This window comes from Thunnus thynnus, chromosome 2, assembly GCF_963924715.1.
Source record: "Thunnus thynnus chromosome 2, fThuThy2.1, whole genome shotgun sequence".
In the NCBI taxonomy this organism is placed as follows: Eukaryota; Metazoa; Chordata; class Actinopteri; order Scombriformes; family Scombridae; genus Thunnus; species Thunnus thynnus.
Genome location: NC_089518.1, coordinates 13,643,029 through 13,660,184, shown reverse-complemented (window position 1 = coordinate 13,660,184; position 17,156 = coordinate 13,643,029). Strand labels below are relative to the sequence as shown.

At 42.5% G+C, this 17,156-nt stretch overlaps 1 protein-coding gene across 3 annotated transcripts in view; it reads right to left on the bottom strand.

Moving 5' to 3' along the window:
• Positions 1-17,156, bottom strand: part of fgfr1a (fibroblast growth factor receptor 1a) — a 28,823-nt gene that overhangs the window by 2,351 nt on the left and 9,316 nt on the right. The window contains exons 3-17 of one of the 3 annotated variants that reach the window (XM_067604425.1): positions 12,552-12,794; positions 12,149-12,238; positions 11,271-11,443; positions 9,013-9,136; positions 7,875-8,065; positions 7,404-7,586; position 5,873; positions 3,640-3,809; positions 3,085-3,230; positions 2,737-2,858; positions 2,143-2,253; positions 1,424-1,614; positions 1,088-1,210; positions 935-1,005; positions 683-820 (exon numbers count right to left, since the gene is read on the bottom strand). In XM_067604425.1, the coding sequence (XP_067460526.1) occupies positions 683-820; positions 935-1,005; positions 1,088-1,210; positions 1,424-1,614; positions 2,143-2,253; positions 2,737-2,858; positions 3,085-3,230; positions 3,640-3,809; position 5,873; positions 7,404-7,586; positions 7,875-8,065; positions 9,013-9,136; positions 11,271-11,443; positions 12,149-12,238; positions 12,552-12,794 (2,077 nt within the window). Of the gene's footprint in view, positions 1-682; positions 821-934; positions 1,006-1,087; positions 1,211-1,423; positions 1,615-2,142; positions 2,254-2,736; positions 2,859-3,084; positions 3,231-3,633; positions 3,831-5,872; positions 5,874-6,490; positions 6,636-7,403; positions 7,587-7,874; positions 8,066-9,012; positions 9,137-11,270; positions 11,444-12,148; positions 12,239-12,551; positions 12,795-17,156 lie in introns of all 3 variants that reach the window. The other 2 variants (XM_067604405.1, XM_067604416.1) reach the window with 2 other exon arrangements.

Sequence of the window (17,156 nt, the reverse complement as noted above, 5' to 3'; positions counted from 1 at the left end):
TTAATTTTCAGGTTTTGTTTGTGCAGGCTACATAAACCTTTACGGACTAAAACAAACTAAACGCTGGCAACGTCTGATACTCTCTGAAACAAGAAGTCAAATTGGAAAAAAGTTCTCCAGTCACTTTTGCTATTGAAGTAGGCAGCATCTGGTTTAGAGTTTAGTTGGGGACAAACTCAGAGAAAAGACTTATTCAGTTAATGTGCCAGAACATGTGCAATTAATGTGCATCAAATTAGGACACTCAGTTTGGACACATTCTCAGTGTAACTCTTTAACCATCAGTTACTGAAAAAAAACTTTATTTATCCAATATGATCTGATTCTGATCTGATTCTCCAGTATGATTATTACAATTTCAATACCATTTGCATTCATGCATGAAAGAATCTGGATGCAGTTTACAACTTTCCAAATACCAGTATAAGGATGCTTCAGCTGGTTTTAGTTGACTTGGGGCAATTGTTGAATATTGGTTTGTTGCTCTTCAAGCAAAATTTTAAATTTGACTCCCTGGAAAAATAAATAAATAAATAAAAACACTCATAAATTTCAAGACATTTTGGCCTTGCTGTGCCATTAAATACCAAATAAGGAAATGCTGGATAAGAGTTCAAACAGTAACTGAACAGACAGAGAAAAATGCAGCATGTTTGACTTATGATGCATAGTGTTTCCTTACAGCTCATGAGTGCACGTGGAGGGCTTGTCCATGCGGTGGCCTTCCTTAAGCAGCTTGAACAGCTCTTCCACAGGGACGCCTGGGTACGGGGAGCCTCCCAGGGTGAAGATCTCCCAAAGCAGCACCCCGAATGACCAGCTGGAGACAGAAACAGATAGGAAGGTCTTCAGTTTTCTGCATGAATAAATGTTTTCCCTCACATTCCATCAAGACTGAATCGGGAAAAAAAAAGCTATGACACGTGATACTCACACATCACTTTGGTGTGTGTATATCCGGTCAAACAGCGCCTCAGGAGCCATCCACTTGACTGGTAAACGACCCTGTGGGAGAAGGTATGCGTGTTACAACTATTTATGTTCCCAAAGTTGTGAATAACATGAAACAAATGAGAAGAGAGCTCACATTGGTGGTCTTCTTGTAGTAATCAATGTGATGGATATCTCTTGCCAGGCCAAAGTCAGCTATTTTCATCACGTTGTCCTCTGTTACCAAAACATTGCGAGCAGCAAGATCTCTGTGGATGCACTGCACAAATGAAAACAGACATTATTAGAACTGAATTCATGCTAATGCTAATTAATGCTTTCCCCTTGTGTAAAACCACAAGAATTGTGCTTATATAAGGCAGTTTGTGGTGCCTTTCAATACCGAGGAAAGTAATACAATAGAAAGATGTTGCTTTACTTGATTCTGCAAATTTAATATGGAAGAGTGAGAATGGCTGCTTGTGCTTGATACCTTCTTGGAAGCCAGATACTCCATGCCTCGGGCCACTTGGTAGGCACAGGACACCAGGTCTTTGATTGACATGTTCTCCACAGGGACCTGATCAGGGTTGTAGCAGTACTCCATGCCCGGTGGACGCCGAGCTCGCAAGTACTCCCTCAAGTTCCCCTTGGATGCATACTCAACAATCACATACAGAGGACCTATAAACAATCGGAAAAAAATATGAGAATTATTTAATCGTCATAAAAAGATGCCATATAAAAGACAATTTTAAGTCGAGACACAAATTTTATTACATAAAACAGTCAAAGCACTAAGGAAAGGGTCATAACGTCTCCAAAGCAAACTATCTCTTTGGCAGAGGTAATAAATTCTTTGAGATCAAGGATACATGCAAATAATTTACTCTAAGGTACATTTCAGTGTCAGAACAGCTGGTAAATAAAGTGGAGTGAAAGAAGAGATTTGTATTCCAGTGTAGAAGCAACATTAGAGGGTCATTAGAGGTCAGTTTTCCTTTAGTTTTTCATCAGGGATGATTGGAGAGAAATGGCAGCGGCTGTGGTCAATTCAAACTGTGAGCTCGGAAGCCGGTGTCAGAATCGTTTATTCATGCTGTTCTACACATCTCTCAAAGTAAGGTTCACACCAGAGCTGTTGTCTGAGGGACAATAGTATGTGTGTGTATGTGTTGGCCTGAGCGGGTCAGTCTGTCTGTCTGGTCCTACCATCCTGTGTACAGGCTCCCAGCAGATTAATGATGTTCTTGTGCTTCCCAATGATCTTCATCATCTCCATCTCTGAAATCAGGTCTGACAGGTCTTTCTCTGTGGCATCAGCTGGAGGGGAAGGGAAATAAATCATATTAGGGTAATTAGTCGATGTTCTGTTGATGAAAAGGCTAAAAAATGCCTCGCAGTAATCACCTTGACCCAGCATTCGCACTGTAGCTCTTACATAGTTAGGTTTGTCTTGGAGAACATTCCCCGGGGAAAGGTACTTCAAGTACGAGACAATAAATGCTACTTTCCCTCCATCCTCACTTCCCTGTACAGTTTAATGAACACTGTTTTATATGGGATGTCAAGGGTTCTCATAAATTTTTACTCTGCTCTCCCATTTGTACGGTGGCTGGGATCCAATGGCAGATGTCTCTCAGTATCTGTTCATCACAGCTTTGGTGTCAGAAGTTTTCTCGTCCCTGAAGGATGGACTTGAGGCTTCTGTTAAATATATTACTATGCAGTGAAGAGTTTTCCACCCACATTGACTGTATACACACAAGACTGTCTGACAACTTTAAAATAAGACCGCTTACTTACATTTCAACATTTTGACTGCAACCTTTGTCACACGGTTTGGCTTCTCTTTGTCGAGACCCAGTGCTTCTCCCATCACCACCTGACCAAAGCAGCCTTCACCAAGGGGCTTCCCAAGAACAAGTCTGCAAGGGAGAGAAGATGCAAGAGAAAATATTTTATGGAGTCTAACACCATCTGTATATGTGTGCTTACAACTACAGTGTTCTACTGTACTTCAAGTGTAAGAGAAACTTTTCTTGTGCGTCTGTTTTAGTATTTTAAACCACTAACTTTCTGGTGCGAAAATCGCTTTTCTAACTGTAAGGTAGATGCTGCCCTGCCTGAAGCTTTTGTCCAGGACATACATACCTGTCCCGGGGAAGCTCCCAGCGGGGATCCTGGGGAAGTTCATACTCAGACACCCCTGACAGCATTGGAGAGCCACTGGAGGAAAGACGGGAGGGTCGAACCAGCATCACTCCAGAGTGGATGGAGGAGCTCGAGTCCACAGACACCTGAGGTAAAGACGCCTGACATTACTCCCCTCATAGTGAAACAGACACCAGCAGCAGGAACTTATTTAGTAAAGTGATCAAAAGAAAATGGAAACTACAGAATACTGAATTTCTTAAGCATGTTTATTGTAAGAACTGTGTAAAAAAAAAACCACCCAAACCACTCAGGAGTACCATGCACATGGAGCAGAAACACTTCTTGAGTGCTCACACCTACCTGATGTACAAGACCTCAAGGATCTACAATGAACCTGAAAGCTCTATGAACTCATGCTTTTAGTAGGGTGATTGCATCAACATAAATATAAAAGCTTTGAATTCATACAAATCTGAGCCAATGGCACGGCGTTTGAGAAAGAAGAGAAGAAATGATATAAATATTCCAAACCCCCTATCTACTTTCTGTTACCTGTCTGCGCAAGGGGATGCTTTTGGCCAACTTGTGGACGGCCAGCTGACTGTTGAAGTCACTCTTCTTGGAGGAGGTACGAATCTTGACGATAACTGCGATGGCGATCATGACAGCGATGAAAAAGAAGCCCACGCAGTAGATGACCACCTCCAGGTAGGTGTGATTGGCTGGTGGATAGTGAGGGACAGCTAGATGGAGGAGGGGGGGACGCAGGGTGACAGGAGGCGGGGGGGGGGTTGGGGTCAGCTATCATGAATGAACTGACTATACATACCCAAGCACACTAACCATACTCATGCTTTCAAACACACAGCAACACCAATAAAACACATGCCCACTCAAACACACTGTTGCCATGTCTAAAAACCAGAGCCTTTGACAGACATGGGTACAAACTTGACCACAACAATAATCACTTCTTTCAAGCACAGAGTTTCAATTCCTCTGTCTTTGCCAACATGAGAAGTGACTCTAGTCTCTTGAATTACTAGGAAATAGTTGGGAAAAACCCAAACAACCCACATTCTGTATTACAATGAGTGTGCAAAGGTTCTGACTTTTATACACAGCACTGACACTTCACACACAAACTTTCAACACTGCACGTCATTTCTACTTTATCAAATGTTCTAGTTCACATTGCATGTCTATCTGTAGGTCTAAAACGGCATGCTACAAAACATGAGCACAATACAGTAGTTTAACTGTCTGACATGATCAATTAAATTGTTATGTCCAATTCTAACTTCATTTATAATTTTGTAATGCGTTTTTTTAAAAGAGTAGTGAGCTGTGTGTTGGTGCTGGTAATACAAGCGACAACCTGCTTGGTAAAAAAAAGCCAATAGATTTACGTGCTAAATTGAATTTATAAAATTGCTAACACCTGTCAAATTCAGATCTTGTTTTTTTCCTCCCGTTCAGTTAAAAACACCAACGTTTATTCATACCAATATTCGGGGTGTAATGGATTCCACTTTTATGGAAACAGTTCGGTGCATACCTTGGCTTGGGATGTGGCTTTGTGCACAGGAGTTAAGATGTTAAAAGTACCTGCTCTGAGGGTGTGTTTAAAGAAAAAAAAAAAACAATTATGGATTTTAAATCCTGTTGAGGTCATTATTGATTAAATTAGATTGTAACAGGTGTTAGGAGTAAAGGGGGCGGGGTTTATAGTTCCTCTTTCTTCCTTTCCCTTTCCTAAACTGGACTGGTTTTCATTGAGAGGATAACAAGGTGGTGTGGTTAAGCTGCGGGTTGATAAAAAGGACGTCACGGTGAGGTGCGCGCGCAGCCACTGGAGTAACGTGATGAGGCTCAGCTGGGAAAGCGCGACAATTGAATAAGTGGTACGAGTTGAGATAAAGCCCAGAGACGTCCTTTTAGAAGCGTTTTCGAGACCTTACAACTTCACACCTTTCCTGCGCCCGGACCCTTGTGAAAAACCAGCTTTGTTCTTCGGAGACCCATCCCCCAACCACCAAAAACTGAACTGAACCGCCAGAAGGAGCTAACGGCCCACGAGAGCAACGCCCAGCGTTGGCGAGGCCGAGTCGGAGGGACTTGAAATGCTAGTCGGCTTGGAACCTCGATAAGGTAACCCACCTCCAGATTGTCTCTCTAATATTGGAAACCAGTCCGTCTTCCTCTGTGTTCTTCCACATTTTCTCCTTTTCTACACCCTCCAGGTTAGGACTAGTATTGGTTCTTAATACTGAATCCCCTAGACTTGACTAGTCCTTTTCTTTCTTCTTGAAACACCCACACAAAATCAAATACAATATCAGGTTGTAACTTATTTTCTAACTTGTTTTAACTTATTTCAATACAACTTTTTATTTATTTGACAAGGCAGTTTTACTTGCCCAGGAAAAGATGGAAATTGTTCCAAGGGTTAGTCAAGCTGCCCATATGCCTTTTCAGAACTTTTTAATAAATAGTCAGGTTTTGTACACAGTTGCAACAGGAAACAATGAGCAATATTACACACTGCAATCTGCTGCCTTATGTTAGCACAAGATTATCGCTTACAACTCATTTGTGCTGGAAGTACTACATGTTGGACTCTTTCCAACTATTTGATCTGCAATACATCCCAAACCAAGGGTGCCATACCGACTGAGATATATTGTTACACCCCTAACCAACACCAGCAACACAAGTGAGCTGCACTTGTGTGAAGAGGCTGACTGACAAGCAGCTTGATAATTGGACAAATGCCCATTCCAACCCTCAGGAATGAGACACATCCACTACAGCGAGCCAATTATCAAAGCCAGCCGCTGTGCTCACAGCAGGAAATGACATCAGGAATACATGTCATTTGTAGCGCTTGTCAAAGGAAATCAGCTTTACACCAAATCCAATGCAAACACCAATTAAAGAGCAGAATGGTAGAGACAGTTCAAAGTGAAATCTGATCTGCGCTGCCAAACAATCCTTCTATAAAAGGTGAAGTTCTACCTGGCTGAGACCATTAAATATACTCATGTGACCTTTGTTTTTTAAAACAATTCTGGCCTATTTTTATTTGTTGATTTACTTCATGGTTGACCAGGTAGGAGACAGTTCATGGGTTGTTTGGCATTCTTTGATTTCATTTAAGATACAGCAGAGCATGGCCCACATTCTCCCATCTAGAGAGTTTAGATGGAGCAGGAGCCATGCTGAGGACAGAGAGAGAGGGGAGGGAGTTTTAGTACTGGTAACTTGCCCTGGCTTCCTCTCACATTTTCAACAGAATTTAAGTCAAAAAAGACCTCATTCTGACAAATGTGAGGGTGGATAGCCAGGCTGGAGGAAAGGGAAAGAAAAGAAATTCAGGAGCGAGAGAAAGAACCACTGATACCTTCAAAAACAGTCAACCATGCAGAGTGATGAGAGAACCCGATAGAATTGCCCGCCAAGCAGGTATACTCCCCAGCGTCATCAAAAGACACATTTCTCAGTTGCAGGACTTCCATTTCCTTGTCCGTGGTGTTAAGGCCAGCAGTCTAGAAGATAACAAAGGAAGCAGACCCAACAAGAGGCCCAAGAGGGAAAGAGGACCATGAGTAAAGGATTGTGAAAGAGAAAAGGGATGGAGGAGCATTCTCCTCCTCGATCCAACACCATCTGCCCAAAATGTACCACTGAGAGCACCCCTGTCAGGAAGAGCCCTCCAGTCTCTGTTAGTGGAGGAGCTGGTTAGGTTGAATCTGCACTGCTGAACCCAACATTGGGCCATCCCATCACCACATCAAATACCTCAGTCTCATCTCTACATGCAAGAGATGGGCAACATGGAAAACTCCAAAGCAGAACAGGGCACACTCGCACCTCAACACATCTTACACTCTCACTTCTGTAGATCATGTGAGATTAGACAACCAACAGGAGGTCTGTGAAAGATAGGTAAGCAGAGGAAGACAGCTGGAAAAAACAGAGGCAGTCCAGACTGAGAGGGAGAGTCTGTGAGCTGTGCACGGAGGACTTTGAAGGGCAAGGGAGCGAGAGTAATAGAAGAAGATGGCAGAGAGGCCCTTATTAGGAGGGCACAGCACAGGCATGGGGGCAGGAATGAGAAAGGGTCCAACATAAACCTGAGACTAAACACTTTCAACTGTTCTGCTGGGAATTTTCCATAGCGTCATTTACAGTCAGGAGCACTGAGGCAGGAGAGAGGGAGGGAGAAACGGAGGGAGGGAGGAGAGAAACAGCTGAGGTTGTCTCGAGTTATACGGCCCTAGTTTTTCCAGGTGGTCTTAGAGAAGCGCCTCCACCGTGATGTCCCGCTCTGCTGTGTAGTGGTTACCTGTGGGCTCATATGTGGTGACAGTCAGCCAGGCCGACTGATTGGCATCTCCTATATAATTGGACACTTTACATATATACTCTCCGCTCTCCTCCTCAGTCACATTGTAGAGGGTCAGCACCTGAGCGTCCGAGCTATTGACCCCAGAATGCTGGAAATAAAGAAATGTCAGGTGGAGCACAGACAAAAAAAGTAGCAGACACAGGATCAAACTTGAGTAAAGAATTCAGCAAAAGCACTTTTCACTTCAATTACACTAGCAAATGAAGTTCAAATTTATGAAAGGATCCATTATACAAACAGTACTGAGTATATAAGAAAAGAGCAGTAATAGCAGTACAGGAAAATATCAATATCAAAATACTCCTCATTTAGCAGTACAGAAAACATTTCAACTGCCTGGCTTGTTGCGACTCGATTGATCAGATTAAGCTCTTACCTTGAGGACACGGACGTACGGTAAGCCATCAGGGCCGACACGGCTCCCATTAACCTCGATGTGTTTCAGCCACTGGATATGAGGCTGAGGGTCGCTGAACACTTTGCACTCAAACTCCACATCGCTGCCCACCACGGCGGTGCGATTAGCTGGCAGGCCAGCCTGAAGAATTGGCCTATGGGGAGAGCGCTCTGCAACACACAACCAAAAACACACATGAATGTTGGTTTAGATGTTTGGTGGGCAGTGAAGCAAACACGCAACATTTAAGACAAACATCTGCAGTAACTAAAAAAAGTACACATGCCTGAGTTATTTTCAAACACAAGCCTAATAAAAGCTCCGCCATGTCACAGCTCTGTTACTGGAAGGGGTTGATTGCAGACAAGGTCACCAGCTTCATTTGATCTGATACTGTGAAGTTTCACAGGTCACAAACTAGAATTTTTCATATGGAGAATTAAAGCAGCTATTTCCCAACTACATGCTACTCATGTAATGATGAAGAGTTGGCCACAATAGATAATATCAAGCAAGTAAAATGTCTCATCTTGAGCTGTTACTGTGAAATAAAATGTTCTTGCAGCTCCATTTTGATGACTGATAACTCTCCAAAGTAAACTTACGAGCCAAGAATCTGGCGGCATGTCTGGGCTTTTCTGAACAAGACATCCAGAGGGACTAAGTAAGCACTTGTGACAAAACTCTCCCGTCACTGCAGCAGTATCACTGCTCATCAGGGTTTCAGCCTCTACTGAGGTCGGGCCAAGCCCAGGGGACAACAGTGATTGAGGAAGTGGAACTGTGATTTATAGGACCAATGGTGTGAGAGCGAGTCACAGGGCAGGTCCAGGCTTGACTGATGGATCCATTACTCATGCCGCGAGTAAACAGGCTTAATTTATCAAATGGTTGACGGGAGAGAAAACCCAGCTAATCCTTCATGAACAATACAATGTATATAATACATGTACTTTTTGGTCAATGATCACATTTGATCTGTTGATGCATAAACATTACAGTGAAAGTGATCCAACATGACGCAAGAGCCTCCACGAGGTAATTAAACCATGATCAAGATTGCTTGGAAAGGTTCATACCAGCAACATGAAACACTTGGAAACAAGACAACACTTACCGACAACGTCTAGCTGGTAGGTGTGATTGATGCTGCCATACTGGTTTTCCACCACACAGGTGTAGTTTCCCTTGTCAGAGGGCACTACAGATTCCATGATGATGGTCCACACATTATCACGGACCTAAACATTGGGGGGAAAAAAGGGAACATTGGCTGGTATACAACATGGGTTTGATAGCCAAAAACATAAATATTTATCATCAAGTCCAGATAGAACATCTGTTCATAGTGAAATATTCACTCAGCATACATTAATTATGTGACAGAGCAGGTAGCATGCACACAGATTCTTTAATGTGTTTGTGACAAATAAAATAAAATAAAAAATCAACTCCCACTGCGAGTCAATTTAATTCCCGTCCACTGTAGAAATGGTTAAAATAAGGAACATAACAAAAATATAGCTATAAGAATTGTACTTTAAGTTCTTGATTTCAAAACTTAAAAAATGTTTCCACTAAATTTAATTAGCTAAAATAAAGCCAGTAGTGAGACAATCATGGCAACAGAGACGGAGCTAGACTGCAGTTCTGCATTTGATCATTCAACAGCAAATGAAAGAACCCATGTGAATTCTTCTCCGTCTGCTTTCTCCCAATATGAATGCCCATAGATCAAATTTTGTTCATTTTAAAGAAACAGCTAACAAGCTCAATGATGTGTGATGTGATGATAACAGGATACAGGTCCAATGTTTTAAGCACTGGATCTTTGTCCTACTAACAAAGACCACTGGAAAATTGGGTACATGTTTTATATACATCTGCCCCGACCTGTCTTATTAGCACCGACTGATGTCTGGCTCTTTTTTTTCCAAGACATGTTATAATTTTTCTTCCATAAATCTGCCAAGACCGGCAGTGTGTGATTAACCAACAAACCTCTAAGGCAATGGCAACATCAAACATGAATATACAGAGACGGAGCCATACGGTTTCCCTCATTTAGCTAAAACGTGATGAGGGAGTCCAGCTGCCTGCTGCCAGATGTGTTGTGCTTGGCTTCATACATGTGGTCTACATTATTCCCTCCCTCCTGCACATGTCTACGTGCAGACGATATATATGAACAATAGAAGCCTGGCCATAAAAGCAAGAGTGTGGGAGGGATGAGAGACGTCCCCGGCCGCTGCTTCAGACCTTTGCACCTTGACTGAAAAAACAGCAGCCAGATGGTTAAGTGTGCTGCCTGGCTGGGCCGGGTGGGGGGTGAGAGGGGAGCAGGCAGCTGAGAGGAAACTCCTAAATGTTTCCCAGCTGGGGAGGGAGAAAGGCTGGGGAAGCACGAGACAAAGCTGGACTAGCCTACACCTTGATGGGAAGAGCAGATGCAGAGGAGGAGGAGGAGGAGGAGGGTTGTTTCTTGGTCTCTGTGAACATGCACATGCATCCCACACCTGTGAGGCAACTGCTACTGAATACAGCAATGGGAAGTCAATGTAAAAGGTACAAAAAGCACCATATTAGCAGCCTCCTATTACAAAATGAATGTATCATGTGTTGGCTGATAAGGTTGTGGAATATTACAATAACTGGGTTTTATAATCCCCTTGTGCTCAATAGGAAATAACAGATGACATTAATGCTTAGACCAAATCTTAAAAACAGAACGTTAATGAATCTCTGGCAGTCATAAACACTTTTCATATGGTGAAGGGAAGCTGGCAAATGACAAATCCGGTCAATATCATTCCCGTGCCACACCTCTGCTAAGTAAACCTGCCTACAACTCAGAGACTGGAATATAATGTCTTATCAATGCTATAAACTCGCAGTTTATCAGCAGTTAGTGTCACATTTGAATACAGCCTACCTGGAAACGGGAAGACATTTGCAAAAGGAGTGATCACAGCACACATCATATATCACAGTCACAAACAGTACGTATCATGGTAAATTTACTGCAGCGTGGATGTAATTACAGAGAAGACGATGCGCTGAGACGAAAATGAGGACAGCCAATGGTATCCTTCATCTAAACGGATGGCTAGGATTGCCCACCTGGAGGTATTATTACTATGGCACAACGTTCCTTTTTATGGCATAGGATTTCATCTTGCATTGTTTTGTCTCTGCCTTTCACTTGCAGAAAGTGTTCCTTACTCCAGGGAAGGGGGCGGTGATCTAATGTGGAGATGAGATCACTGACACATCTCCACTCAATGTGAAAGAGTTTGGTGTAATTCAATAAGAAATGCTAAGGAGGGCGTAGGGTCACTATGAAGAAACAAATTTCCAAAAATATTTGTTACTAACCTTGAAGCCTCCAATGCGATGGTCTCTCTTGAACTCCTTGCCATTCTTGTACCATTTCAGTGTGGGCGTTGGGTTGCCACTGGCCTGGCAGCGGAACTTGACAGTCTTACTGGCTGGGACGGCATGAAGCTTTTTCTCCATTTTCTCTGGATGAGCCCATTGTGGGGGCATTGCTATAGAAGAATAAGAAAGAGAAATAATTAGCTAATTAGGTCAAGTGTATTTTCTAAAACAAAATATATCAAACTAAAGCTCAAAACTCATTTTATGCACCCTAAACCTTGTGTGTCTTTTACTGTATAAGAGACATTACGTAATACATGCTCACCCAAAAAAAGATTGCTAAATTATAGTCATAGGGCTTGGCAGTCTGTGACTGGAAAGGTTCAAGTTTCTCCAAATAGAAAAGTCACTTTTTAGATGCGGTGTCTTCAAAATCGGTTCAGTTAAGTAAAGTCATGTTGTGTAAATTTCAGGGGTAGCTAAAGCTCTGAGAGTCACAACTCAAATCAAGGTCAGCATGCCTGCTGCACTTGTCAGCTCCTGGATTCTTTGTGGGCAGAGCGGCCAGTATTAGCCCGATGATGAAGTCTGAGTGACTTAATTGTGCCACAGACAAATTATGTGACATCTAAGGTTAACCAATGTTAGTCACCGCATGTAAAAGCGGTCATTGAGGGAGTAAAAACCCTCTGATTCAGAGTGAAATCATTCACCCAAATGTGACCCACACACATGGTCGACTCATAACTGAATCATAAAGCTCTCAAATCACTGACCATTCATGACAGTTACTAAAAACCCCCGCACTCGAGGCGAATGAGTAATAACCATTTGTTGCAGCAGCATTAGTAACGTGAAGGGATCGGCACACTTACGCAGCAGCTTTTGACTGCCTAACAGTTTGGCTTCCTCAGATGAAGACTTTTCATCGTCATCGTCATCCTCAGACGAGGCCAGGGTATCGACTGGTGAAACAGAGACTCATTTGTCAGGTATGCCAAACAATTGGTACACTGATCAACAAAGTATTTTGTTAGTGATACAACAATTTTAACAGATGTGAAAAAAAAACAGATGCATTTGAATTTTTGTATCATGTAGGTTTATTTCTCCATGTAAGGCCACAATCTTAAAGAAATGTACTTACTGAAGACAGGTATAGTATGTTACATTAAGGTACTTAATGGCTCTTAACTGCTCAGTTAAAGGATGTAACTATTCGGTGACGAAAAAGTAAATAAAAACTAAAGGTGTGCTCTGATCTATTTATGACTTTACCTGTGACGTTGAAGTAGACGCTATGGTTGCCAAAGGTGGTGCATGCGTACAGGCCAGAGTCTGCCAGCTCCACAGTCTCAATCTCCAGCTGTCCGTTGCGGATGCGTGTGTGTTCTCCATCCACTACGGCCACATGGTCTTTGGTCCAGTTGACAGCATGGAGGGAGTCCTTGGCAGAGCAACTCAGATCCAGACGATCCCCGAGATAGAGGGTGAACAGCTCTGCTTGCCTTTCCTCGGAGACTACAAAGGAAACATAGGACATAGTTTTATCTTTAACAGCTGGGTTATATGACACTGAGTAACTAGAATACAATTACAAACACAATCATATGGCTTCATGAACACATAAGAAAGTCAATATAATTGGCCCAAACTAACCGTGTCATACATAAGTCATTCATAACAGGATAACTAGCAGGATTAGTCCTACTCAAATAAACTGCACAATATCTTGGACTGAATAAATAGTAACTGACAGGTTACAGAGTGTTTAAAATGTTTAGAGAGCTCACACAAAACGGGGCTGTATCTGTAGTGTAAACACATCAAAAAGTACTTCAATCTTAAAAAAGGGTCCAAGAGACAGTAAAAAAGTCCCTCCTTGATTTCTTCCTGGCACACCGCCTGCCTAACCTCTCCCTCAAATTAAATCGCATCCCAAATGAGTCAAGGCCCTATCGTCAGGCAGGCAAGGAGCTACTTGGGAGAGGAAGGTGAAATTCAATTAGAGGAATGAAGAGAGGGGAGGCGTCACGGAGCGAGACACCTGAGCCCCCCTGTTCTAAATGACTACATAGTCAACAAGGGGGAGGGGGTAACCTAATTATGCTGACACGTTGTCCATCACAATGGTGTTGTTTGTCTAGTTACAAAGGTAAAGATCGTCACTGGCCAACTTGCTTGACATTCTTGCTCTTGGATCACACTTCCATGCCAAAAAGGCCCACGAGGTACGCTGTTCTAATTAACCGAAATAGCATCCAGATTTTGTGGACATTGGGTCTGCCACTAATGATAATTCTCAGTATGTTTAGACTATAAAATGTCAGAAAATAATGAATAATAACAATCACAATTTCCCAGAGCCCAAGATGACGTCTTCAGATGTTTTGTTTTGCCCGACCAACAGTCCAAAACCCAAAGAAACTCACTTTGCAATGATATAAAACAAAGGCAATCCTCCCATTTGAGAAACTGGAAGCAGAGTGTTTTGAGTTTTTACTTGAAAATGTATTTATGACTAATTTTAGTTGCTGATTAACTTCCTGTCGATCGACTAAACAACTATATACACACGTTAGCTGACATGCATGATGTTTTAGCCAAGTAGCGTCACCAAAGTAATCCCCTCTGGCAGCACAATAATGTGAAATCAGTCATTTTACTCATCCCGCTTTCCCATTTTCTTCATAGTCTCTTCTGTACTGTAACAAGACAAAATGGACTAGATAATCAAATGCCATAGTGGCTGGTGAGCAATCCCTCAACATGAGAATATTCTGAACTTTTTTTCAAAGCACCCAGTGTGTTTGCAAACGCATTTCCTCCCAACAGGACGTACATCTATATGGCATAACCTCAGGACAACATCAGCAAACCTGACTAATCCCTCCTACCATCACAACAAAGGCCTCCGAACAATAAAGGGGAAGAGGGAGCGAGGGAGAGCGAGCCAGTGAGCATGTGCACAGGAGCGAGTGAGAGAGGGCCTGCAGCGGCAGGTTCTAGTGCCAGTTGCTATGGTGACCCCACTTGGGCCTAGTAAAGGTATTTCCTGGATCACATATGTCTGACAGGCCCTTAATCCCAGCAGGAAAAGGGGCCAGGGGGTAGGATCAACTTTCTCCTCAAAAACAAAACCAAAGGGGGGAAGCAGAAGAGGCACAGTGATGGGCTACAACTATCCAACCTGTACGCAGCCTTAAACACAAGGTCTCTGCGCTGTGTGTGGGGGCCTTCCACTATGTTTCTGTCCTTGCCCTCTAAATGGAGATGCCACTGATAAAGCTGTGTCAACATCCCAGCTGTTAATCTGGCTGCAGACATCATAAAACGCCCGTAAAAGCTGTAAAATTTACTTGTTGCTTTATTGTAGGCCACAGTCAGGACCATTTGTGCTTCTGTGACAACCTACTTAAAATTAGAGTAAGACATAACACAATGTAGTCAAAGCAACCCAACCGCCATCTACAGACAGAGATAACATTTTTCTGACTACTTCCGTGTAGAAACATCATGATGAAAAACAGTTACACACTTGTATCGCTCGTATTTATCTTATTTATTATTTTTTCTCTACGCTGAGGTAAGTACCAGCTTTCCAGCATTTCCTTTGAATTTGAGGATGTTTCATCTCAGTTAATCCTCCTGATGCTATGATTGGATTAAAGCGGATTAAGGACCATATTTTCAGAAAGCAACCCATCTGGAATGGTCTCTCATGTGTTCCTCCAACTATTTGGAAACATTGATTGACATGATTTAAAATCAGCCTAATTACATAAATCATGAAAGGAATTTTGGTGAAGAAGAAAGCACCGAGAGGTTTTGAACGAGGGGGGGAAAAAAGCTCACTAGTCTGTAAATTCAAGACCAACTAAAAGGAAGAGTTGGCGCCAGTCTATGGAACCTTCTCTGGCTACAAGATAGGAAGCAATATGCCGCGTGAATGACTTCTGGGATTTCCTGCTCTCTCTGGAGTGATGGCTGAATGCAGTAAAGTCAGGCTGGTTGAGGCTCTGCGGTGGCACACACAGAAAACTGCCATGGCAAGTCTCCTCTGCTGATGTGACCACTACAGAGTGAAGGGGTGGGTGACGTGCAGAGGGGATTGACAAGAGACAAAAGGCAGGACTGGCAGGAAGCAAACGAATAGGACAATGCCTATAAGCAAGCCCCGAAAAATTCACTGAGTGAGTGTCCTTCCTGAAAGCACTCCAGTGGAGGACCTTTTCACTCCTAAATGAGCTGCTGACAATCAGCATGGATTAACACTTGGGAGCTACAAGGATTACTGTGCAGTGGATAGTTAACCATCCCAGTTTCTCCAGTGTTATTCAAATGAGTTCAGCTACATTTAGTCTTACATTACAGCTTTAATGGCCAAACACAGGGAGACCAGGATCTGTTAAAAGGTGAAAATCCATGCAATTCTTGTTCTATTATTCATGTAATTACTACTATCTGGTTTGTCTTCTCAACCAGGAAGTCACAGTCTCCTACACTTTAAAAATACACTCAAACACAATTGCTGGTTTTTTTAAGCTAATTCTGTCAAACTAATTACCAGGTTACAGTAAAGTGGACTATTTTTACTGTTTCCATTGCTGGTTAAAGATGCTTTGTACTGTAAACTTTGTGCCACTTAAGCCTCTTTCACACATAGTTCCCAGTAAATTACTGGGATAACCTTTCAGGCACCACTAAGGGAGGGGTGGGGGTAGGGGGTTAGGTTAGGTTGTGTGCGTAGCGAGTGTGGTCGAGAGAGAGAGAGAGAGAGAGAGAGCATGTGTGTGTGACGGTGGCTGCCAGACTGGAGAAGAGAGTATGAAGTTAACAGTGTAATGTTAGCTGTGAATGTCAGTACAGTGTGTGTACAGTTTAGGCTATTTGTCAGTGAATAAATGCTCCAACTGCAGCTACTTTTAAAGATGTTTCTGGTAGAGCGGCATGTCCACCCGCTGAGCCCCATTTATCGGCAGGAGTGACAAGTGAATTTTAAATCCTTAATTACAAACCAGTTTGCCGTCTCTTTTCCACGGATCTGACACCCCACGTCTCAATTCTTCATATGCCTGCTCACCCAAACTCTGCTCTGCCCTCCATAAGAGTAGTAAACGTTATGGATATGATTTCGATTGTGATATTAAAGATAAGAATATTAAATGTAACATGATGCTGTGATATTGTTGCACCAAGCAAACACAGACTTTTAAAAAGGGAGCCGTTGCTTGAATAGAGGAGACATTATTATTTTTTTTGCATTGTGCTTCAGTATTTTAACTGTAATGTTCACACTCTTTTGTGAATGTTTATTCACGTAACTAACTGTAATGCTTTCATAAAGCCATATCCATTATTCAAAGCTCCGTCAGGTTGGAGATTGTGAATAATCAGCTTGAGCGTGGCTCAGCGTCTGACGGAGCTTTGAATAATCGATATGGCTTTATGAAAGCAATACCGTTAAAGTTACATGAATAAACATTTACAAAAAGAGTGTGAACATTTTATTTAAAATATTTAAACATTCCAAAAAAAATAGAAATGTCTCCTCTATCAAGCAGAGTCTTGTGATTGATTTGCTTGCTTCGTGTGAAAGTGTCTTTCGTCAGACGGATGGAACCCTCTACACAATCGTCCCTGCGATGTTACTGCTTTCATTCACAACACAGCTGTACTGGCATTTTCCCAGAAATGTTACTAGTTCTTGAGATGGGAAATTGGCAGTACAGATTCAACTGAATATCGATCCTTGCTCCCATCCCCACATGACCCCATGCAGGAAATATTCCTAAACGTTTCAGGGACAGCAGTCTTTAGATTGCAATAGAAAGTTTAATTTCAAGAGTCACATTGTGGTGGACTGCATCTTCCAGAAAGTCT